We start from the raw sequence: 24,948 nt of genomic DNA on the forward strand, positions 1-24,948 counted from the left end.
AAAAAAAAAAAAAAAAAAAAAAAAAAAAGAATAGCTGTGGCTAATGAGTGTTTTAGGAAAAATGACAATTAAGCTAAACTGCTAATACTGCAGGTGATGGATAAGACAAGGATGAGAAAAAGAAGCAGTAGAAGAATTTCTAGGAAATTCAGATTCTTTCCGAGAAAAGGGAGGAGGCAGGGGAGGGGACAATTTAAAGATGCCAAAGAATCCTTTATTCCTCAAAATTTCAAAATCTTTCAATGCTACTTACTAGAGTAGAAACACGTTAATGGCTTTGGTGTGTACCTCATTTCCTCTTCACTCATTAACAGCAGTATTAGTGGGTCATTTTAGTCTACTTCATCTTCTGTGTCTATCACACCAGCATAGAATTACCAAGAGCACTGTTTGACAGAAAACATGAAATCTCAGGCAAATGATGGAGATATTTGTGGCTGTGTTACATGCCTTTTGATTTTGACCTTTTCACTTTGGAGTGCTGACTGACACGGAAATCTCTGAAGGACAATTTTCCAGTGAACTTGGCCCACTTGGAAACCGCCCTTGTTCATCCTCCTTGAATGAGCATTTTCCCTAGCCCATGTGTGTGTTCCCACAGCAATAACTGGGTTGCAAATTAAGCCTGAACCAGATATGCCATAGAACTATTATTTTCTTTTTCAATGTGCAAGCAGTTTTAAAGCTACACCTAATCCCGACCACTGGATCCTGTCAGACGGCGCCTCTTTAAAACCAAAATATGAGTTAATAAGCAGGTGAGATATTCTGCCTCCAGCAAACACTCCCTTTAAGAATTGAAAGTGTTTTCATCATTCAGAAGTTTGCTTTAAGTTTTCTCATATAATGCGTCTTGTGAAGTTTTAAAATGTATCATATTATGTTGATTTGGAACTAAAATACAATTGAATTAATAGTAGAACTCTGATTTCTGACCCACAGTTTTGTTAGTCTGATACATTGCTTAGGATTCTCAATTATGAAAACTACAATGGTAAGATGGTAAAGTACATAGAACATAAGCTCTGGAGTTATTCCCTGAGCTTAAACCTTGGTTCTCCCACTCAGATTTTCTGCCTCTATTTCCTTCTTTCTAAACCAGAGAGGCTGCTGTGAGGATTTTAAATGAAATAATCTACATGATGACTCTGGGCACAATGCCCACCTCAGGGTAAGCAGTCCATTATTAGTCATCATCATTATCAATCATCGTGATTATTAATAGCCTTTATATATATCTTATGAATTCATCAGGCAGCTAATGTTCTGTAGAAGGGGTTGACAATTTTTTTCTGTAAAAGTGCAGGTAAATATTTTAGGCTTCACGTGCCATACAGTCTCTGTTGCAACTACTCAACTCTGACATTGGTTCAAAAAAACAAAAGACAATCTCTACATTCAAACTCCTACCCATGAATTCCAACCCAGCATATATGTCAAAGGTCACCTTTTCCTTGACTGTATTTTCAATGGCCTTGCTCACTTCCCTCCCATTTTACCTGCATGTCAAACCGGGATCATCTATCTCTGCTGGATGGCTTCACCTGGATGGCTGAGCTCTGGTGGAGAGAATCGCACAATCACACAGAGTAATGACACTATAAATACATCACATCTAACTTCAACCAGGCCCTCACCTCTGCCCATAAATCCTTCTTAGGAAACTTCTTTCTCCCTTTTTCTACAACAGCTATTTCAAATCATCTTCTGTCCTCATAAACTTCCAATGCACAGAAGTCTCAGTATGGGAACTCTCCTTTCTTTCTATTACAAATTTTGCAGAGAATCTCATCTTTCTCTTTCTCTCTCTCTCTTACCGCCTTCCCCCCTCCCCCGCCCCACCCCAACACACACACCCTTTGTTACTTCTCTCCTTTAACAATGAAAGAACTGCCCCCTTCCTACTGGAAGCTGAACACCTCATACTCCATTTGTCCTACAATAACTCATTTCTTCCTACATCTTTTGAGAGCTGACCTATAAATCATCCCACTTTCTTACATTTATTGTCAGCTTCTCTCTTCTTACTGCCTAATTCGGTTTGTGTAAAACACGTTGTAGTGCTCTATCCTAAAAATGTACAACAAACCTCACCGGAGTCTATACTTTTGTTCAACTACTACCTTCTGTCTCTCCTTCTTTCTATGATCTTTTCAAAACAATCCACCACACCTGTAATATTTTCTTTCTTTCCTTCTTCTTTCCTTTCCTTCAATATAGCAACCTAGCTTATATTTCTGTTGCGTACACCAAAAGTGCTGTTGCGATGGTGCTAAATATTCCCAAGTTGCTAAAATCAAAAGGACACGTACTGCTTCCTGAGATATTCTTTCCCAGCTCTCGTGACATCTAGCTCTCCTTGCTTCCCTTTGATTCTTTGAAGGATTCTATCTTCTCCTTTTTTCCTCGATAACCTTATGCATTCCCATGTCTTAATGTGCCACCCATAGGCTAATAATCCCCAATCCGGCTCTGCTCTTCCTTCTCCTGGGCTCTAGATCAGCATCTCGAATCACCTAGACATCAACACCAGAGTTACCAAAGGTCCCTCAACTGCAAAAGGCTCAAATCAAAATCAAGCTTGAAAAAAAAAACCTGGCCGGGCACGGTGGCTCAAGCCTGTAATCCCAGCACTTTGGGAGGCCGAGACAGGAGGATCATGAGGTCAGGAGATCGAGACCATCCTGGCTAACACGGTGAAACCCCGTCTCTACTAAAAAATACAAAAAACTAGCTGGGCGAGGTGGCGGGTGCCTGTAGTCCCAGCTACTCCGGAGGCTGAGGCAGGAGAAAGGCGTAAACCCAGGAGGCGGAGCTTGCAGTGAGCTGAGATCCGGTCACTGCACTCCAGCCTGGGCGACAGAGGGAGATTCCGTCTCAAAAAAAAACAAAAAAACAGAAAACTTGTTCCTCCACTTGTAGCATGTAAGTTAATGGTACCGTCATCTGGCTGTTGAGGTGAGAAACCTGTAATCCTGCCTCTACATTGCCTCTGCCTTTAATCAATTACCAAGTTCTTTCCTTTCTATCATCTATCTTATGGACCCTGGACCCACTGCTCCTCTGAATCACCAGCTCTCACTTCAGAGTCCAAGATGAACACATCTAATCACTGTCTAGGCCAAGTGCCAAGACTTGTGTCTGGTCTCCAAGGGGCTGGGAAAGAAAATACTTGGAGATTTCACATCCCATTACAAGTGAGCTCAATTTCTCACTGAACCTCAGAACATGAGGAATTCTCCAAAATGAAGACGTCCAGATGATGGCAACCAAACGTGAAACCATGATAAATGTGCGCACTCCCTGGATTACTGCACAAGCCTTCTCATGGACCGCCCTACTGTCAGTCTTGTCTTCCTCTTCACCTACCTCTGTCCCCCATCCAGGCTGCAATCAGTTATCTCTCAAAAATGTAAGTCTGGTGACATCTCTCAGGGACTTAACACTCTTCCTTGCCTACTGACTACTCACAACATAAAATGCAAGCTCTTTGCATGCCTCCAGGCCCTCTCTGCCCTAACTCCTGCTTTCTAGTCTTATCTCTGGTGATTTCCCCATTTCCAGATAGATCTGTTTAGCTGAAATGCTTAGCGGAGTTATCTGAGTCTGTCATGCGCTCTCTGGGATCCAAGTCTTAGAATACGTTTCTGCCAGTACCCTCTTCACCTCCCTGCTCTTCCTCATCCCTCACACATTATTCTTTCAGCTTTCTCTTTCATAAAATTTTCCTGTTCCTGACCTTGCCATTGATTCTTGGTGCTATCACAGCACTCTGTTGTTCTATACCACTGCAGGATGACTATAGCTAACAATAACATACTCTATAGTTTCAAATGGCTAGAAGGAAGACGTTGAATGTTCCCAACACAAAGAAATCATAAATGTTAGAGATGAATATGCTAGTTACCCTGATCTGATCACTATACATGATATGTACTGAAACATCACTAGGTACCCCATAATTATGTACAATTATTATTTGTCAATTTAAAAAATAAAATACAATTTTAAAAAGACATACTCAATTATATAGGGTTATTATTTATTTGTAATTTGTATTAAGTTCCATGAGGGCAAAAACCTTTTCTTTTTAAAGGTCCCTAGCACACTACCGGGCATGTAGTATATAGTCCATAAATACATTTTGAATGGGTAATTCTGGTCCATGTAGTACATCTATCCCAGCTTAGTCTTCACAATTTAGCCATGTTAAGAATCAAAGGTTTTGTTGCAATTATCTCCTCGGATTTTAGCCTACCACAGGTTTGGTTGACACAAAATGTTTTTCAATCTCCTTTAGCACTGATTTCAACTGAATTTCTTTCAGGCCACAATAAATAAATAAAAACTGAATGTCTTTCAGGCCACAATAAATAAATAATAAATAAATAAATAACACAGTAGCTTTCTTTCAAAGAGAAATAAATTTTACAAGAAATGCAATAAATGAAAATATAGTCTGTTGTGCCTTTGGTACACAAACATACTTTCAGCCTCCGAGTCTCCCCCTCTCCACCTTCATGTCTCTTCTGGATCCATGTTGCCTAACAGCTCATCTCCCCACACCTTGTAAGAGTTGATCCTGATCCTGGCTTCCCCTAAAGTTATCTACCATGTGTGCTGACTGAGGGGTCAGTTGTACTTCAGAGCTCATTACTGAGAGAAACCTGGCTGCCTTCCTAGGACAAACTATAAAATGTTTTGAAATATACAAAATGGTACTGGGTGTTCTTGCAATAGAATGCTGGATTGGCTCTGGTGAACCTTTCAGGGTCATCTAATTCCACAGGGGTCTATGCCTTTTATTGTCTTTACAATTTTACAACTCTGTAAGTTGGAAAAATCTAAAAACAATGCAAATTATACTGGTACATAGATATACAAATGATTTTTTCTAGTAGAAATGCTATAGATTTCCACTCTTATAAATGATTCCAAACCACTTTCAAATCTATGACCAACTTCATTTCAGCATTCCTGATTGCCTACATGTGTCTCATCTTCAGTGTCTCCTTTGAAATGCTTGTAATATATTACTGATTTTTTCAATTGTTAAATACAAACTCAATACATGTTATTTGATTTTTACAGGTTGACTATACCTTTGCCTTTTCAAAATCATACTTTAACTGCCTGTTTCTCATGAAGAAAATATATTCAAGTATTAAAAATATACTGAATATAATTGTTCTCCATATATAAGCCATATCTGAGTAACTGGAGACCAGTCAGAATGTTTCTATCCTGCAGCACAGACAGGACAAAGGAATTAGAGTGATATCTGGGTTGGTAAAGTCAGGGAGAATGACGACATCCTCTGAAGGACTAAGGATTTACTTGAAGAACAGTGTGAAATATGGTTCAGTAGATAGAGTAGGGCTAGCATATGGGGAATCTAATAATTCAGGCACAAAAAAGTAGCTATCTTTCTAAGATGACATCTAAGGCAAAAGTACAGTATTCCACTTAAGAAAATGGGGTATGTTAATATTGAGTTTCAGGATCTCAGATTAAATATCCTGTTTAATCAGCATGTCTATGACTCACTGCATCCAATGAAGCAGCAGGTTCTTGAGGTGGATTTCTACAACCCCCTCGACTCCTGCATAATGTTTTTTGAAATTAGAGATTTTCTTAGACGGGAAGATACTTCTATATAAGCAACTCAATTCAGTCCTCTGAAGACACACCATTTCTGGGAAATGTCTCACCAAGTTTACTCCTGACTGACACGAGGTAGAAAGTCGAGGTTCACCACATCCAGGAAGCTTCCATTATTCACTCCTAGACTCAGTCTTGTGGCAGACATCACTGCTGATGTTTTCTAGATCTTCCCTCTCAGTATTCTATGAACAATATATAGCAAAAGAATGGCACACTTCGAGTAATGAGGAGTCATTGCCTCACAATATTTAGTTCAAAATGTCAGTGGAATTTAAAGTTGTAATAGCTTACAGATAATGGAACACCTTTTACTTAATTTTGCTGATATTCCCATGTAAGTGTTCTATGCCAGGCCTCTAGTTCTCTCTCACGCCCTTTAAGATTAGATTAGGCTCTCATAGCCCCTAGGTTTTTCTCACTTTCCTTTAAAGTCTTATCAAAATTTTATATTATTAATATATTATTTGTTTAATATCTTCTCTGTCTTCTCCACTTTACTACCTCCCATAACTTTTGACTCCTTGAATATGATGACTGTGTTGTTAAGTCTGGATCAAGGGTCAGCAAACTTCAGCCCCTGAGCCAAATCCATCCCAACCCCTTTTTTTAATATGACCAGCAAACTAAGAATGTTTTTCTCATTTAAAAGCTGTTGTTTAAAAATCAAATATCAAAATAATAATAGTTTTAACACATTAAAATGATATAAAATTCAAATATGAGTATCCATAAAGTTTTATTGGCACACAGTCATGCTCATTCATTTCCATATCACCTATGGCTAGTTTCACGCTCATGCAGAGTTGAGTAATTATAACAGAGACTGGACAGCTCACAAAGTCAAGAGTATCTACCATCTGGCACTTCCCAGAAAAGTTTGCCCATCCCTAGCATACAGCACAGCTGTACTTCTAGCACCTGAAATGTAATAATAAATGATTACTACCATCTATTGGACTGTTGAGTGAATGACTATGAATGAACACAACTGGAGACAATAGTTTCAAAGATTTCACTGAAAACTATACATAAATTAAAACTGGAATCCTTAAAATGCATTTTGTGGTTTAGAGTTAGATGATCAGAGTCAGATTTACTAAAAATATCAACATTCTATTGATCTCATTACATTAATCAAGTTAGAGTTTGAGTAAGGTGGGCGGGGGGCTGGCTGTGAGCCCTATCCTACTAACAGTGCCTACTGCACACATCATCTTTTTGAATGATTTGATACTGCTTAGTGAGATATTTGATAGCACTCACAGGGCATGTATTAAAATCATAAAATGATGAACACAAGTATACTTGATATTTCTTCCAACTTGTAGAATAAAGAAAACTTATTCACTTTAATGTTTCTCTCAATTTGTGACTTAGAACTTCTATGATAAAATGGGGAAAAATCATTGCTACTAATGACATTCTATGCTGTCTTTCAGAGCATAAGAAAACAGTTGCCGTTGCCTCTGGTCTTCCTATTGAAAGCAGACACAGAGTGCATGAAGACTGTTCAACTATGTCAGGGACCTCCTCCCATGAGTCCTTCTATGATTCCCTCTCAGACATGCAGGAAGAAAGCAAGAATGCTGACTTCTTCCCAGGCCTTTCTGCTTTCCTCAGCCAGGAAGAGATCAACAAGAGTCTTGACCTGGCCCGGAGAGCCATAGCTGACTCCGAAACAGAAGATTTTGACTCGGAAAAGGAGATCTCGCAGATTTTCAATACTTCCCCTGCAAGTTTCCATGAAAACCCTTCCCATAAGACCAAATTGGGTGAACACACCTCAGGGAGACCGCAGGATAACAGGTCAACACCTGTCCAGCCTCTGGCAGAAGAACAAACTAAGATTATCTCTTCACCTGTTTCAAAGAGGAAACCTGCCATGTCACCCCTGCTCACCAGGCCCAGCTACATCCGGAACCTCCGAAAGGCTGAAAAGCGTGGTGTAAAAGCTCCCAACACAAACATAAAGCCCAAAACACCACATCAAGGAAAGGCTGGCCCCCAGAGCCAGCTGTGTGACAAGGCGGCTAATTTAATTGAGGAGCTGACATCCATATTTAGAGAAGCCGCAAAGCCAAGAAACAGAAGCCCAAATGGGGAGTCCTCGTCACCAGACAGTGGGTACCTGTCTCCTAAAACTCAGCCGTCAGCCCTGCTGAGTGCCTCAGCCAGCCAGAGCCCTACGGAAGACCAAGGGGAGACAGAAAGAGAGGTTAAGTCCCCTGGGGCCAGGCATTGCTACCAGGCCAACCAGGACCTGGCAGTGCCACGCAACCGCAAGTCTCACCCACAGCCCCACAGTGCCCTCCACTTCCCAGCTGCACCTCGATTCATCCAAAAGCTGAGGAGCCAAGAAGTAGCAGAAGGGAGCCAAGTTTATCTGGAGTGTAGAGTCACTGGAAACCCCACTCCTCGAGTCAGGTATGAATTTTTTTATTATGCACAACAACTGATTTTGTTGACTTTGGTGTTACTTTAATATGGGAGGAAGAAAGATTTCCTGTGTCATTAGCCCTCTGGAGACTGAGGGAGAGTACTTGCAAGGAGAGCAGCAGCCCAGGATCACCACTACGAGTGGTGCTAGTTGTCCCTGGGTGGATATATCTGTGGTCATGCCCCCTCTGTGCTATGGAGGGACGGCAAACGACTTGAGCAGGCAGAGAGGAGTGGAAACAGTTTGTTCTCTAAGACGGTGGAACTAGTATGGACTAGGCACACTTAAGATATGAAACTGATTTACTCGAAGTACTGTGAAAAGTGTGTGTATATTTGAATATGAGTTGCTAAAGATGGTTGAAAGCATGGCTAAAACTAGCAGCTATCCAGAAGCGAAAGGCACAAGTGTGTAGAGGCCTACCTTCAGATTAGCCCCCAATAACTCATAAAAGGGAAAATAAATATCGAGGCCTACTTGAGGGGGGAGAGTAGGAGGAGCCTGAGGATCAAAAATCTACCTATCAGGTACTAATCTCATTACCTGGGTGACAAAATAATCTGTATGCCACAGCCCTGCAACATGTAATTTACCCATGTAACAAACCTGCACGTGTATCCCCGAACATAAAGCTTAGGGAAAAAAAAAAAAAAGATTCTCATACACAAGAAACAAAATCAAACAAAAATTATCCCCCAAATGGATAATCCACTCTCAGGCATGGACTAAATCGGCACATATTCAGTAACATAAAGCACACACGCACCCCTTCAATGTGATGCAAACAAGGAAGGCAGAACTTTCCTAAGAAAGAAAGATAAACCAAGTCAGGAGCTCCCCAGGTCTGTCTGTTATTCCTACACAGGCTCTGGTCACTAGAGCACGGAGACAGCAATAAATAACAGTGAAGGGAGTATGCACTTAGAGTTAATAAGCACTCACACCACCATGTTCATTAGAATTTCTATACATTCTTCTGACTTCATTGTAGAGAGTATACCTTCCCCTGTGCAAAGATGTTAAGGGAAAAGAGACCCTGGCGTCCCCCTGCAGGGTTTCCGGTCATGATTCCATTGCCCAGCTGTGGGACCTTCGTCAAGGTACTCTACCCCTCTGTGACTCAGTTTCTTCGTCTGTGAAATGGGAAGTATAATAATACCTACATCAATCTGTTTTATGATTAAATAAAATAGTACATGGGGGAAAATTAAAGCAGTGCCTCGCAGCTAGTAACTGCTGCATTAGTGTTATCTATTATCTTCATTATTTCTCATTTCTTAATTGTATTTGGCAAAATGAAAATAACATAACAAGTCAGGATTTTATTACAAAAATAATGAATCTTCACTTATCTTGGAAGTTTTGCTTTTATTCATGCAGAATGCTTTACCTAAATTACATAAATTTTAAAAAGTTAACTCAATGGCCGGGCGCAGTGGCTCATGCCTGTAATTTCAGCACTTTGGGAGATCGAGGTGGATGGATCACCTGAGGCCAGGAGTTCGAGACCAGCCTGGCCAACATGGTGAAACCCCCTCTCTACTAAAAATACAAAAAATTAGTTGGGCATGGAGGCATGTGCCTGTAATTCCAGCTACTCAAGAGGCTGAGGCACGAGAATCACTTGAACCTGGGAGGCAGAGGTTGCAGTGAGCCAAGATCACACCACTGTACTCCACTTCAGCCTGGGTGACACAGCGAGACTCTGACTCAAAAAAAAAAAAAAAAAAAAAAGTTAAAATTATTTGATTTGGAAAAAATGGTAAAGTAGACATCACTGGCTAAAGATTGTATTGAAACACTGGTACTTTCTTATTAATTGCATTTCGCAGATCACAAACTTCCCTGTATCTCTGATCCTATGCTCACTAACACAAGCTTTGCTAGTGTTGGTTTCTTAATCTGATATCATTGTGCACACACATGAAGTAAACATTAGCATTACTGGCTGAAAAGCGATGTGATTAGAGGTGGGCAATTTCTTCCCCCGACCAATCTGTTCAACTAATTCACCTTGAGTCAGCTTTACAGCAATGTTACTATAATTCTTTAAGAAACTGACAGCAGGGGGCAGTAAAAAACTTTTTAATGTGTTCATTTAATTAAATGTCATTCTAAATTTTGCATTTATATGTTATTTATGTAGATTATTTATATACATGAAGAATTTGTTTTTTACATTTTACCTTTGATAGAAATGAATGTTTCAGATTCTATTTAGATTTTTTAACCTACCAATCTTGCCAACAAATAATTTTCATTAGACATTCATTCTCATGTCACTCAAAACAGTTCCACAGGTTTTCAAACTACATATAGTTCTACCTACATTTACTTCCAAAATAACCCTTAAAGTATACTACAACCTTTTAAAAAATGACAGAAAGCAGTACATTTGGCATTGAAGGATTAATTCAAGTGAGCAGACCATAATGACTGTATTAAAATTCACTTAACCATTTGGTGATTCTAGGGGTCATCAAATTCACACTTCTGCCTCTTTGGGGGTAGCAGAACTAAAATTTAATTTCGTTACTGTCTGCAGTATTATTAACTAGTTTTCTCTTATCCTGCAGTCTATGAAAGTCCAAAGTTGACAAATTACACCCTTCCAGAATAATTAAGTCTCATAAAATGTTCCATTGTTGAAAGTTAGCTGGTCATGTTTGTATCCTGTAGAGTTTTTTGGGGTTGTTTTGTTTTGTTTGAGAGGGAGTTTAGATTCACATTGAATTTTCTTAATTTCTGTTGCAAAGATCTTGATCCTCCTTGTCACATATTTGTAAGTGTACCAGATGCCTAAGAACATTGAGCTCTTTTGACCACATGAGACATACGACAATCATAAGAGACAATCTTTGAAGGAAATTTTCTATCAGGAAGAAAACCTTTATTAAAGATTTCCTGCAATGGGGCATTTTAGAACCTTGCTCAGACTATATCAGTCCAGAGGACCTAGGACCTGCAGCTTAGGCAGACCTATTGATTGGCAGGCCATCTCCTGAGGTCATAGAAGCAGTTGACAGACGTGTGGAGAGGCAGGGGATGTCAGGAGAATCTAAAGCAAGCCATAAGCAGAAGCCCAAGAGACACTGGTTGGTGAGAGCAGAGACGCTCCTCAGTGTTGGGTAGTCGGCAGCTGTACTGGGAGGTGAGTGAGGTATGGTGCCAAAAAGCTTGGCACTTGGCCAATGGAAAGGTCCAGGCTGACTTATAGGGAATGCACCACAGGAAAACATGGCAGCAGACAGTAGGATCAAGATACAGGAGCTGGAACACAGGGAGAAAACTTTACCTTGCAAGAGTTTAAGCAAGTGAAAGTTAGGACCATAGCTCCAGAAAGACAAAAACAACACAGCAGAATCTTAGTGACTAAACTGGGTCCAGATTAGGGAAACCAACTGCTAGGTTAACATGCCTGGGCTACTAAGCAGCTAGCTGGAGCTTAAACAATAGAGATTGTTTGCTTTGGAAAGCTGGCATGATGAACCTTACAAATGTGGATAAAGTAGCCCCAGCTCAGGGAAGAAGTAACAAAAACTAGGCCAGTCACTTCAAGGCAAGGCATTTGTGCTTCATATACAGCCACTTCGCCCTCTCACACTGTGTGAACACCAGTTATGACTACAAACAGGACTGAAAATATGTTTTCCTCCTTTATTCTTACATATCCAACAAAATCCCAACAAGAGAAAGAGCTGATAGAAAAAACTGTATGCATAAAAACGGAAGTTATATACAATTGAGGTAGTATTCACATGATACGCAAATTGTATTAACAATTTGAATTACTACATTAAATGAAATCAAGTGAGAATTCATTTTTTCTCTGCTTATGCTCAAATGTTCCATATTCTCATATACTCCTTCCAAACAGCATAACGACCCGTTCCCTGACATCACTCACCTTCCCTGTTCTCTCCACTCGACTTTTGTGAGTTGGTAAAAAATTTGTGAATAATTTTAGTTCAGAATTACCTCTGGTATTATAAAAAGGAGGCCTTATATTTTAAAGGTATTTATTTTAAAAGTATTATTTATTTATTTTAAAAGTATTTATACCTTTAAAAATATTTTATCAACTGTATGTTTTAAACCATTTAAATGTAAGGAGACTGGAATCGAAAACTGAAATGATATGCTACTACTAGTGATACAAAAATCATTCATTAGTCATGGAGACTGGAGTATAACCCAGCTCTTAGGATTCTTGATCCTGTGCTGCAGTTGTTAATGAGAAGACTTAGCCACTGTCACTGCGGTGTGAGAAGTTATGCATGGCTTACTGACAGCCTCCAGAAATGGAGAGAGTGGAATAGCCACCTTTAAAAATCTACGCTTGGAATTCATATTCCAAATATCTTCAAAGAAAATGGTAGCCTGGCAATTTTCCAGTATCTTTCTATATGGAAAAAGAAAATAAAGCCCTTCATGGGTATCCTTCCCTTTTTTTGTATTAAGTTAATAATGGTCAATCAATAGAAAAAAATTTTTTTAAGGTGGGGACAGCGTAGAAACATTCAGTGTTGGGTAGTTGGCAGCTGTACGGGGAGGTGAGTGAAGTGTGGTGCCAAGGAGCTTGGCAATTGGCCATTGGAAAAGTCCAGGCTGACGTACAGGGAATGCACCATGGGAAAACATGGCAGCAGGATCAAGACACAGGGACTGGGACACGGGGAGAAACTATGTTATTCTCCATCAAATTACTACAAATAAAGTTATTCTTCAGAAAATAACTACAAATAAAACAAAGCATTCCCATTTTATCTACAAGTAGTCCAAATACATCTTTATATTAAGTTATTAAGGTAAATGTGTACATATGCCAAAAAAAAAACACTTTTAAACACCCTACTTTTATAGTAAAACTGGAATCCAGCAATGTGCTGTAATAGTCTAAATACAATTACTCATATCTAATCATAAGATACCTACTAGGTCATCATTGTTAGCCTCGTAAAGTTTTATTTACTATATACAATTAGAAGTAATACAATTATTTCTTTTTATAATCAAAACACAGCATATCCAATGCCTCCAATTAGTTTACATCAGCAAGACTTTGATCATCATCAAAAGCCAAAACAAGAGGATTAGCCATATCAAATCTATGTAATTCTGTCTGTAGAAATTTCCATCTCCTCAAAAACAACAGCAAGTAAAACAAGCCATCAATTTACTTTTCTTACTAAAGGTATCAGTATGTGGTATCTCCCATCTTTTGGCTGGTTTGGTTTTGGAAAATGTAGCAACAGCACCAGTAGCCAATAGTTTATGAATATTCAGTGCTTGTAAAGTGAAGATCCAGATGGCTTAGCCCAGGAGTATTGTTGTTAAAGAATATAGTCAACAATGAAATACCAGATAATACCATCAGATTATCAAAATGAAAAAATCCTGACAATACATGTGGTGTTACTGCAACATGAAATGTAAATAGGTATAACCAGTTTGAAGAACTGTTTTATGATACACAATTAACTTAAGATGTGCATACACTAAACCTTTATAGAATACACAATTGCCTACTTGACCTCACTATTTGGATGTCTGATAGTCTTACCAAATTTGTCCAAAACTAAACTTCTGATTCTCCTGTCCTCCAAAAACCTTCTCTTTCCAAATCTTCTCCATGTCAACAAAACACAACTCTCCTTCCAGCTCTTCAAGAAAAAACCCTTGAAGTCATCCTTGACCCCTCTTTTTCTCACACCCCAAATCCAGCTGGCACCACCTTTAATGTCTCCAAATCTGACCACTTCACCCCACCTCCATAAATGAGGCTATACATCAAGCCACCATCATCTGTCTCTTTGTTATTTGCATTACCTTCCAATCCATCTCCTTGCTTTCGTTATTGTACATCACAGTCTACACAGCACTCAGAGTAATTCTTTGTAATGAAATCATGATCACAGCACTGCCCAAACACCATCCAGGAGCTTCTCACTCAGTCTGAGTAAAATCCATAGTTCTTATACATCCTAATCAGGCCTCATCTCTCTGACTTCACCTCTTGTCACTCCCCAAGCTTAGTCCACTCCAGCCACAGTGGGGTTCTTGGCTGCACCTCCATCACACCGCCAGGCTTGTTCTTGTCCGGGGCCTGTGCACTTTCTGCTCCCTCTGTTTGTAAATCTCTTTCCCCAGGTATCTGCAGGATTAAATCCTTTATCCCCTTCATATCTCTATCACCTTTACCATATGGCCTCCTATAAATACTCTATGTAAAAGAAAGGTCCTACCTACCCCACTCTCTATTCCACTCTCTTGCTTGTTTTTCTCCATAGATCTCATATGATACACTGTACATTTTGTTTAATTTTTGTAGTTGTCTTTCTTCCTTCACTAGAATATAAAATCCTTGGGTGTTAAGGACTTTATCTGTTTTACTCACTTTTGAGTCCTCAGAGCCTAGAACAGTGTCTGGCATGTAACAGGTGCTCAATAAATTTGTGCTCAGAAAACTGGAAAGAACCTAAATATTTATAAAAGAGAAAACAGATAAATTGTGATATAGTCACACAACAAATGAACTAGAGCTGCATGTATCAGGATATATGAAACTCACAACCATAAAATCAACCAAAGAAAAGAAAGTTGTAAAAACTTACACATAAACTAGATGGACAGATGTTTGCATATGAAACTACATTTGCAAAATAGTACTATTTCAGGCTTACGGATGTAGTAGGAGTATAGAGAAATGTGTGGGAATGAGGAACACTAAATTCCAGACAGCAGTAACCTTTGAAATAAAGCACGCGATTTGTGGAGAGTCAACTATGTTGGCAGTGTTTCATATCTTAAGGCAGGTAGTAGAGACACAGATATAAACTACATCATTTTAATACTTAATAGTGAAAAATACTGACTTTTATGTTAATCTACTATCCTTATGATGTATCATTAAGTTCAGCAGCAAAGTTTCTAATGAATACTATGATTTACTCCATAAAAACCATCCAGAAAATACCTTGGTGTTAAGCACTGTGAATCGGATAGGTTGGCTTTTAGCCATTTGTCCATATAATTTTGGGGATTGTTTTAGTTATATTTTAGAGCTTTTCAAATTTTTTTTGTTTTGAATTTATGGTGTTGCAGTAGAATATGTATTCAGTCTTGTGCCATGAATCTTTTATGGTATAGTCTATCTACTTTATTTGCTGCAATTAGAAAATCTATATATGAGCTTCTTGTTTTTAAGGAAAAAGTCTGCATTAGGCACACACACACACACACACACTATGGACCTGGTTAGGACTAGTGAAAGGGAATTTGAAAATTAACAAGTGCTGCCTGTCACTATCTCACCAACCCAACTGCCTCTCCTCCCACCTACATACCTAGACAATAGAAACAAGCACATTAGGGCAGAATCCATAAGAAAACAAAACCTAATTTTATAGTTGCCTATTTTCTCATTCTTTTATTTCTTAATTCATTTTAAATCCTTTTTTTCTTTCTGTGTATTTACATTGAATTGAAAAAACGAAAGCCTTTCTATTTTGCAGAGGACGATAAATATTCCCTAGAACACCAAATTGCTGATGAACTAGAAAGCAAAACAAATTCAACAAGAGAATGGCACCTTTGGCCAGGCATGGCGGCTCATGCCTGTAATTCCAGCACTTTGGGAGGCCAACGCAGGCAGATCACGAGGTGAGGAGATCGAGACCATCCTGGCTAACATGGTGAAACCCAGTGTCTACTAAAAATACAAAAAATTTACCGAGCATGGTGGCAGGCACCTGTAGTCCCAGTTACTTGGGAGGCTGAGGCAGGTAAACTAGCTATGCCTCTGCAGTAGTTACCTGCAAGGCCATCATTAATGAGAATATTGAGTCTATTTCTGCAGACCTTAGTGAAATGGAGTAATTCAGTATCCAGCAAGCCCAGGAAATATTGCCCTTGTTGCACAGAATTCTTGTTTAATGACTTGAATATTACAGAGTGGCAGCAACTGCCTTATCACCTCTTCTGGTCAACCCATGACACCATGATGTTATGAAAAGCCCATTCCAGCTGTACAAAAGCATAAAGCTGTGACAATGTTGCTCACACTGATATCTTAGCGAACCAAGAAGTAAGGCTGATATGCAAGGCAAAAGTGGACTATCACTATACAGTTAGAAGTTTGAAATGGTTATGACAGTCATCAGTATCTAGTCATGAGTAGCAGTAGCTAAATTAGACAGTAGCATCAGTTTATATCTTAATGGCCAAGTTTCTGGATTTAGCAAGAAAACAATAAACACCAAAATAAATTTAGCTGAAGAATAAAGGTAGAGATTTTGTTAATGTCTTTTGCTTTTAATTTGTGGTGTTTCAGTAGAATATTGCACGTAGTCAGTCTTGTGCCATAGATATATTATGGTATCATCTACCTACTTTACTTGCGCAGATGGCAAAAAACAAAACAAAAAAAACCCACCACCTGTATATAAGAAGCTTCTTCAGATAATCCCTTTGGAATTAAAAGGGCTTTGTGAAACAAGCATCAGAAGAGCTTAGTGGTTGACAGTAGAGGTTCTAGAGCTAGAATGTGACTCCTGGCTCTATCACACATCAGTTGGGTCACTGTGGCAAGTTATTTCAACTTTCTGTGCCTCAGTTTCTTTGTTGGTAAAATGGAAATAATAGAAGTACCTACCTCTAGGGTAATTATGAATGTTAAATCAATTAACACAGAGGAAGAGCTTGAAACTATTAGCATATCGTAGTGTCTTAATAATGTATTATTTTAAAAGTTACTTATTAAAATGTTTACTTTTGTTGTTTATTGTCATTGACTTAGTATAAACTCCCTACACTCTACCTTTTCAAAAAGCTCTGACTCTGTTTCAAAACCTCTCTTTAAAATCTTCAGACTGCCATTCTCTTTTATACTACTAAGTATTCACAATGACATAGAGCCTATGGAGATGGAACACTTCAACAGCATAAAATAAACAAATGATTTATCAGAAATACAATACATCTTGAAAGTTGCTTTTAACTATGTGTTGAGTCCTAGATTTGTATCTCAGAGTCAGAATCATCACCAAGGCTGCCATGGAGTAGTGGGATACGTTCCCTTGGTCTCCGTATAACATACTATTTTTTATAAATTTTTACCTCACTTGACCTTCCGTTCCTTCACTGCTACAGGGTATGGGATCAAAGCCAAAGAAAAGTGATTTGTTTCCATCTCTACTCTTCCTTCATACAACTAATTATCTCCCCATCCTCTCTAAATCTAGAAGCTATGAAGGTTAGCGTACTATGGATTACTGTCGGTTTAGAACGGCCTCCAAAAATAAAGTCTCTTTGACTATTGTTTTCTTGCTGCTTTTGAAATTGTTTAGCAATTTCCCTCAGTTTGCTTTGTTAACACTTGCTAAACATTTGCTAGAGTTAATTGAAAGTGGTTCCCCAACACTTTAGCCACTCCTTATTTTGTATTTCAATAATTTCAGCAGGAAGAAAATCTAAAATAATTTAAGTAACAAATGCAGGCTTTTCCTCAGCTAGATAAATCGACCTTTTATTTTGCATTTTCTTACTAAGTATTATACCATGCTGTAAAGCTCTCAAAAGGAAAAGGATGTGCTTTTTGGAAGTTTAATTTACTAGTATGCAAACCAGTATCAAATAGTTGTTTTGAAAGAATTTGACCCTGAAGTTTGATACCTTCACAGTGAAAACTACTCAATGTCTCAAATCTTTTCTGCAGAGTCTATTTTAAGTACTTTTCAACATGTTTCTTCATTTGCCTTGGGGCCGTACCTCCTCATGGATCACTGAATCTGCTTAAGCATAATTACAGCAATTCAAGGACTCCATTTAGACATTGCATTCTTTTGACGTTTTGGAGTTACTTTATAAAAACAACTGTAGCAAATACAATTTTAAGTATGAAACTTGATATAGCTTACTGTGCTGACCAAGATGCAAAATAGTTCTACCAGTTGGTGTTCGAATGATGTACAACAATAGAAATGGTTCCTTCCTATTTAATTTCAGTTGATTGGAGCCAAGAAATAGTATCCTATTGGATATCTGCTGAAATAGGACTAAACTACTGGTCTCCTGAACACTGATAGAGAAATCCAATCAAAAGCTTTTCGTGGCCAAAAATAATACTAATTGTAAGTGAAAACTAACTTTGTTCTCTCAGTTATGAGTTCCAATGGTGAAGTCTAGTTCCATATAACAGCGTATGGTAAATTAGGCCACAGAAACAAGCTTCCAGTCACTGTTTATATGATCCACATGTTGTGGTCCAAAAAATGTAAATAAAAATACCCTAGGGAATAAGGACTTTTTCCTAAGATGACAGCTTTTAGCCTTGGTTGCTGAAAATGGTGAGTATTTCTAGTGAAATTGAAAGCAAGTCTAGGGAAATGAATTTCCAAGTAACAGAGGAGAATCTTTGAGAAGGAGGAGAAAGAGGAGGGGAGGGAGGGGAGGAGAGGGGAGGGGAGTCGGGGGAGAGGAGGGAGGCGGGAGGGAGGAAGGAGGGAGACATGCAAAGAAAACTCTCATCTGAAGATGAATGGTTCTTTTAAAGTCAGAAAGATCTTCAAAATAATTTTCACCATGATACAGACGTTACAGACCACTGCTTTGACAGAGAATGTTCTAATTGTGTTAGTGCATAGAGAATGCAACAGATACACAGTTGTTGACATCTAGGGAGATGAGACAGAAGATGTTTCAGTTTAACATCTTTGTAATCAGAACTCCTTATAGAAAAGGACATACTTATAACAGATGTCAGATGACTCATTTTGTGGTTGCATTGCTTGTCCACATACAAATTTGGTCAGAATTGTCAGTTTAATTATTTACTTGGTCAGTACTATGTGCTGTTTCTTTATTAGCGGTTCCTAAAATAATGGTATCTTGTGGTGATTGCATGTTAGATTCAGTGAATTACAAATTTGTTGTCTCCATTTGAAAAATAACATACTAAGATATGAATAGTTTAGCAAAACTCCCCAATTGTCCTGTTACTGGTAGGGATGGAATTCACACTGAGACAAACTGGCTCCTGGGTCTGTACTCTTTTGTTTCTAATTTTTATGGCTACATAGTAGGCATATGTATATATGGGGTACACGAGAGTTTTTGATACAAGTATGCAGTGTGTAATAATCACATCATCATAGAAAATGAAGTATCCCTCCCCTTGAGCATTAACGAATCAGTACATTTTAACTGCTATACTCTACTGCCACAGCCTTCTCAAGATCTATCTCAATGGAGTTTGGGTGAGTCCTCCTGACCATCAGAAACACCACCATAGATACTGAGCAGTTCTCTAAAAGCAAACCTCGTGAATGGCTTCCTTCCATTGCCCCCAGACAATGTTAAGAAATCTTAAAAAAGAAAAGAGCCACGATTGATTCTTTAGTGGTCCTCATGAGAAAACTGTGCTGTATACATTCCCAGCCCACTTTGAGGTGTCACATGAAGAAGAGCCAGCATCTTTACTCATAACAACAACCTTCCTTGATGCAACTTGTGAGGGCCTGAGCTACAGTGCCTCCTCTATCAAAGCCATTTTGATGGGTTTCTCTCTTTCTCTTATAAACAGAGCACTGATCCCAAGCAGAATATAACAGATATGATTTGCAATCCGTTATAGTACTATTTAATCCTTATGTTTAGCTGCCAGCATTCCAATTAAGAATGTGTTGGCATATGTTGGCCAGAATCCTGAAACATGGAATTCTTCCATATGCCAAGTCAGAGGACACAGCATTGCTGCCTAAAATCAAGGAAGAAAGGGCCCCAACCACACTTTAGTACAAGTGACTTCTGATATACCTTTTCTACAAAAGACTATTGCAAAACACAATTCAGCAAGATTTTTTTATGAAATAAATAATTTTAACTTTGAACAGGGAATTAATAAGAGGGAAGCATGAAGACTGAAGAAATCAAATTAACTTTGGAACGAGAGACTGTTGTCACTGCAGGAAAAGTCAATGAGCACATCAAAATGAGATTCTTCAGCCCACAGTAAAATTCATCAGGGGGCCACATGGTATAGTGAATCTAGGTGTTAGGTGTGCAGACGAAGGATGATGTGCCTCAGTTTGGGGTCAGTTTCACTGACTGAACATCTGTGCTGCCCCATTGTACACACTCAGCTCTGCAAATATCTTGACCAATTCATTTTCATCCTAGATACCAGCAATTGGGAGAAATTTTTAATTGGAGGGGATTGGCACATACATTGTAAGCGCCCCATTTGTTTTACTATTTGTTAATGGAAAATGCCAATGTTATACCTCAAATTAAATATACTATCACTCTTAGTAATAGTTTAAACAAGATATTCCACAGAAGGACTAGAAGAATTACTCTAGTATGAGAGCTATTGTGTTTGGATTGTATTTTATTTTCTAAATCCTACTAGGATTTAGAATGCAGGTAAAATGATGAATCCATTAACAAGCTGTTTCTATCCTATTACAAATCAAAGTAACTTTACTACCACTGTGTAATATGCAACAGATAATTATATACCGTATAATATATAATGTATACCATAACACTGATGTTGCCAATTTTAAAATTTTATACTGATCTAGTCCCTTTCACCTGCAAATCTTAAAATCTTAACATTTGTTCATCCAGTGTACTATGTAAAATGGCTTTAGCTCTTTGGAGTTGGAAGCTGTGTCTTCTAACATGGCCTAGGAGCAGCCCCTGCCTTCCAGTATAGAGTTCGGCTTCCAATACACATCTCAAGAACCATGGTTTTTTTTGGAACATGAGGCTAGCTCTTAGCTACCTGCAATTCAGAATTGGTCTCAGCAGTTTCTTGACCCTTCATGGGGTCATCTTCAAGTTCTGAACTGCCACACATGTGTTTCTTCTCTTTGCCTTTGGATGGTTTTCTGGCTTTCAGATTTCGATCTTTGGATTTTGACAAATCAGAAAAAGATCAAACCCAGCCAAAACCTGTCTTTCATTACAGTTTGTTCTGGTTGAAATGTTAAATTTTCTCACATCCATGGAATTGAAGCAAATTATGATCCAAAATGAAAGAGGAATTGGGTTCATATTCTCTCTCTCACATCCACATTGCAAATCAGTCCTTTTTCACTCCCCATATTTAATGATATCTGTTGTCCTCTTGCCTCACTTTCTGCCAGGAGGTCTTCGTATCCTCAGGTAGGTCTATAGAAACACAATTTAGTTTTCCTTTCATCATGGAAACACAATGCTACACCTGTACTCATCATCTGTGCTTAAAGCCAATGGATGATGGGGGGGGCAAGTGTTAGAAATTACCCAAGGCTCTTAGCACCTGGAGTGTTTTCTCACAGCCTCACCTATATGGATAATTTTGTCAGTCAAATAGAGTAAGTGGATCCTAGTGATCAGAGCAGGAAGCAAGCTTGAAGCCAGGGGTTAAAAAAAAAAAAATTAAGAGAAGCAAATGAAGGCTCCAGAAAGGGAATCTGAAAGAGACAAGGTGAAGGATTAGAAGCAGATGGCATGAGGAACAGTTCCAAGAAGCAATGAGAAAAGGCAGAGCTGGTGCTAGTTGAGTGCTAGAGACCATTACAACATCCATATCCCAAATGGTTCCAGATCAGACCTCACAGGGAATGAAATTAATATGCAACAGTCTCCTCCTTTGCCAGCTACTCATGGCATTTGCCTCGGCTCTCTGTGAAAAATTGTGTGTTCTCACAATAACAAACATGTATGCGACAGCAATCCTCTCAAGGTGACAAGAGTCATTGTTGAAGAGTCGTGGTCCCAGCATGTTGGGGGGCTGAGGCCGGCAGATCACCTGAGGTCAGGAGTTCAAGACCAGCCTGACCAACATGGAGAAATGCTGTCTCTACTGAAAATACAAAATTAGCCGGGCATGGTGGCACATACCTATAATCCCAGCTACTCAGGAGGCTGAGGCAGGAGAATCACTTGAACCCGAGAGGCAGAGACTGCGGTGAGCCGAGATCGCACCACTGCACTCCAGCCTGGGCCAAAAAAAAAAAGAGTCATGCTCATGGCATTACTTCCTTATGACTTTGAGTAGGATACAAAAGGAAATAAAGACAGTAACCTCTTTGGGGTTCTGTACATCTTCACAAAGGCTTTCTTCATAGATCAGAAAAGAAACTTAAATATTCCTTTGGTTTAAGCTGCCACAGAACTATGTTAAGATTATTAAAATATAAGTCTTTAAATATTAGGATCATAAGTCTGCCCTTACTACTTCTGCTCCATTATCCTCTAGCTCATCATCTTCCATAGACCCTGACAGATCCTCCTCTTCCCACTCTTCTCCACCCCACTGTCTTGCCCTGAGTGGCTGATCCGTGTAGACTAGAACAAACTCCTTCAGGATTCTGGTTGGGCGAAGTCCTGGAGAGCCCTGGCAGATCAGAAGGAAGAAAGAGAGGAACTCAAGGTACTTAGTGTCCCATCTTCCTCCTGTGGGTTTGCTTTGGTCCTCCAAGTCAAATGAAGGTCTCCACTCAACACAAACTTCCCTGTGTTCAGGAAAGTGCATCCACTCTCTGTTCCTTTAGGGTTAGGGGTGGTGGCAATTCTGCTTTGTAGTCCCCAGGTGATGCCTTATCCCTGTGGTTTCCTCATACCCTGAGGACACCTTCAGATCTAATCTTTTCATGAAGCCCTCCTTGTGTTGTTTGGGTTTTAGTGTGCCCACTCTTTCTAGCTGGGACCACAACTGCTACATCCTCCTCCTGATTGCCCATACCTAAAATGGCAATGATCCATAATTATTATGCAGATATGGTGACACAAGCAATTCCTGAAATGTTTTCCTCTGAAATTGCTAAGGATTACTCACAGGCAAGTTACACAGCTTCAAAATTACTTTTCCAGCTCTATATTCCCTATTACTTCTCGCTGTTTTGCTTTTAGACTTTTTAAGTAAACTTCAACTCCAATTCTATAACTTAGTAAAAGAATCACATTGATATGAAAGTCCAAAAAGACATTAGATGTTGTAAGTGGAATTTTCTCATTCATTCATTCTCTGTCAATGAGAAATGCAATGACTAACACTAATGGAGTGCTACATGTGTCTGGCATTTTTTACAAAGGACTTTGTATACTGTCTCTCATCCAGTTCTCTCGCAAGCTCTGTAGGGTAGGCTCTGTTATTACAAGTTTTAAATGTGAGAAAACTGAGACTCAGAGAGGTAGGCAAACTACCCAAAGACATAACCCGATAGTAATGTGTCTGGGATTATTAACACCAAAAGTTGGCTCTTTGGTGGAATTTGTAACCATGAGTGATTCATACATTTGAAGTGGTGCTTGAGTTATTTAATGGTACATAACAAACCACTCCAGAACTTAATGGCTCAAAACAATTTATTATTTTCTCTCACTTACTAGTCTATTTGAAGACTGGCTACCACAGGGGAACTCAGGCATTTTTTTCACGTCTGTTATCCTGGAATGAGCAAACTCTAATGAGAATAAAGAATACAGAATATCATGGAGTTTGGATGAGGACTGTGACACAACAGGGTTAGAGTTTGAATTAGGAGTCACGCCAAAAGGAAGGTAGAAAGGAATCCAAATCAATGGAAAGGAGGAAGTAACTAATATAAGAACCAGGTGTGCCATTAAGAATTATGCTTTGGGCCAGGCATGGTGGCTCACATCTGTAATCCCAGCACTTTGGGAGGCTGGGGCTGGTGGATCACTGGAGGCCAGGAGTCGGCCAACCAAGCGAAACCTCACCTCTACTAAAAATACAAAAAAATTAGCTGGGCAAGGTGGCACATGCCTGTAATCCCAGCTACTCTGGAGACTAAGGCAAGAGAATTGCTTGAACCAGGAGGTGGATGTTGCAGAGAGCTGAGATTGTGCCAATGCACTCCAGCCTGAGCAACAGAGCCAAACTCTGTCTCAAGAAAAAAAAAAATGTGTTTTGCTCTTCAAAATCTGACTCCCTGCCTCCGTCATGCAACCTGCAGCATAGTATGAGTGCAAGGGCAGGGAGCCAGGTGAAGGAGGAGAATGGTACACAATTAAGAAGGGCATGGCCTCCCCAGGCTCTCACTGAACTGCATTAGCACATGACGATGGAAAGCCTTCAGCTAGTTTTCCCACCAAAAAAATGAATCTGGTAAATCATTATGTTTAACTTACATCTGTTTTATTAAAACCTAAGAACAATCATTTAATATAAAAATGTTTTTTGAAACATTTTATTACCGAAAACTATCTAAGATCCAACTCAACCATGGCTTCTGTAGTGGGAGTTCTCAGCAGACAAAAGACAATTACAAAATCAAATAAAGCTGTTATAATTTTAAATCAAATAATTACAGACAAAATGACTAAGTATTGATACTTTTGTTTTAAAATAAAACCAGGCTAAATGAAAATAAATAAAGAATTGTTGCAACTAAAGCAAAGCATATACCTTCTTCATCTAAAATATTGGCTTACATGTTTATTTTCATTTTAATGAAACCCAGCCCCTGTACAGTGTGTGTAAACGTCAAACTAATTTTATGTTTCTCAACAAGGTTTCCCACGACTCTAAATGGTGCACATTTAACAATATTTTATATTTCATTATTACTATGGCCCTCTGGTTCTCTGTTAGAACAATTACATACTGTAAAGAATTAGAAGAAGGACAATTACATACTGTAAAGAATTAGAAGAAGGACAATTACATACTGAGAAGAATTAGAAGAAGTATTTGAGGATTTACTCTCCAGAATAGTGACTGAATATAGTTTGATAGAAATGGAGTAACAACAGCTAACTCTAATTTATCTACTGCAATTGGTAATAAAGGAAGATAGTTAAGCTCTCAAAATCTGGAAGTCTGATATTTTAGC

The 24,948-nt window shown here is 38.9% G+C and overlaps 1 protein-coding gene across 1 annotated transcript in view; it reads left to right on the forward strand.

Moving 5' to 3' along the window:
* The first annotated feature begins 7,165 nt into the window (after window positions 1–7,165).
* PALLD (palladin, cytoskeletal associated protein) overlaps window positions 7,166–24,948 on the forward strand; it is a 430,541-nt gene continuing 412,758 nt past the window's right edge. The window contains 1 exon segment of the mRNA XM_017887895.1: window positions 7,166–8,088. Coding sequence (XP_017743384.1) covers window positions 7,181–8,088 — 908 coding nt within the window. The 5' untranslated portion in view covers window positions 7,166–7,180.

Source organism: Rhinopithecus bieti, unplaced genomic scaffold (genome assembly GCF_001698545.2).
Source record: "Rhinopithecus bieti isolate Rb0 unplaced genomic scaffold, ASM169854v2 scaffold_16999, whole genome shotgun sequence".
Taxonomy (NCBI): Eukaryota; Metazoa; Chordata; class Mammalia; order Primates; family Cercopithecidae; genus Rhinopithecus; species Rhinopithecus bieti.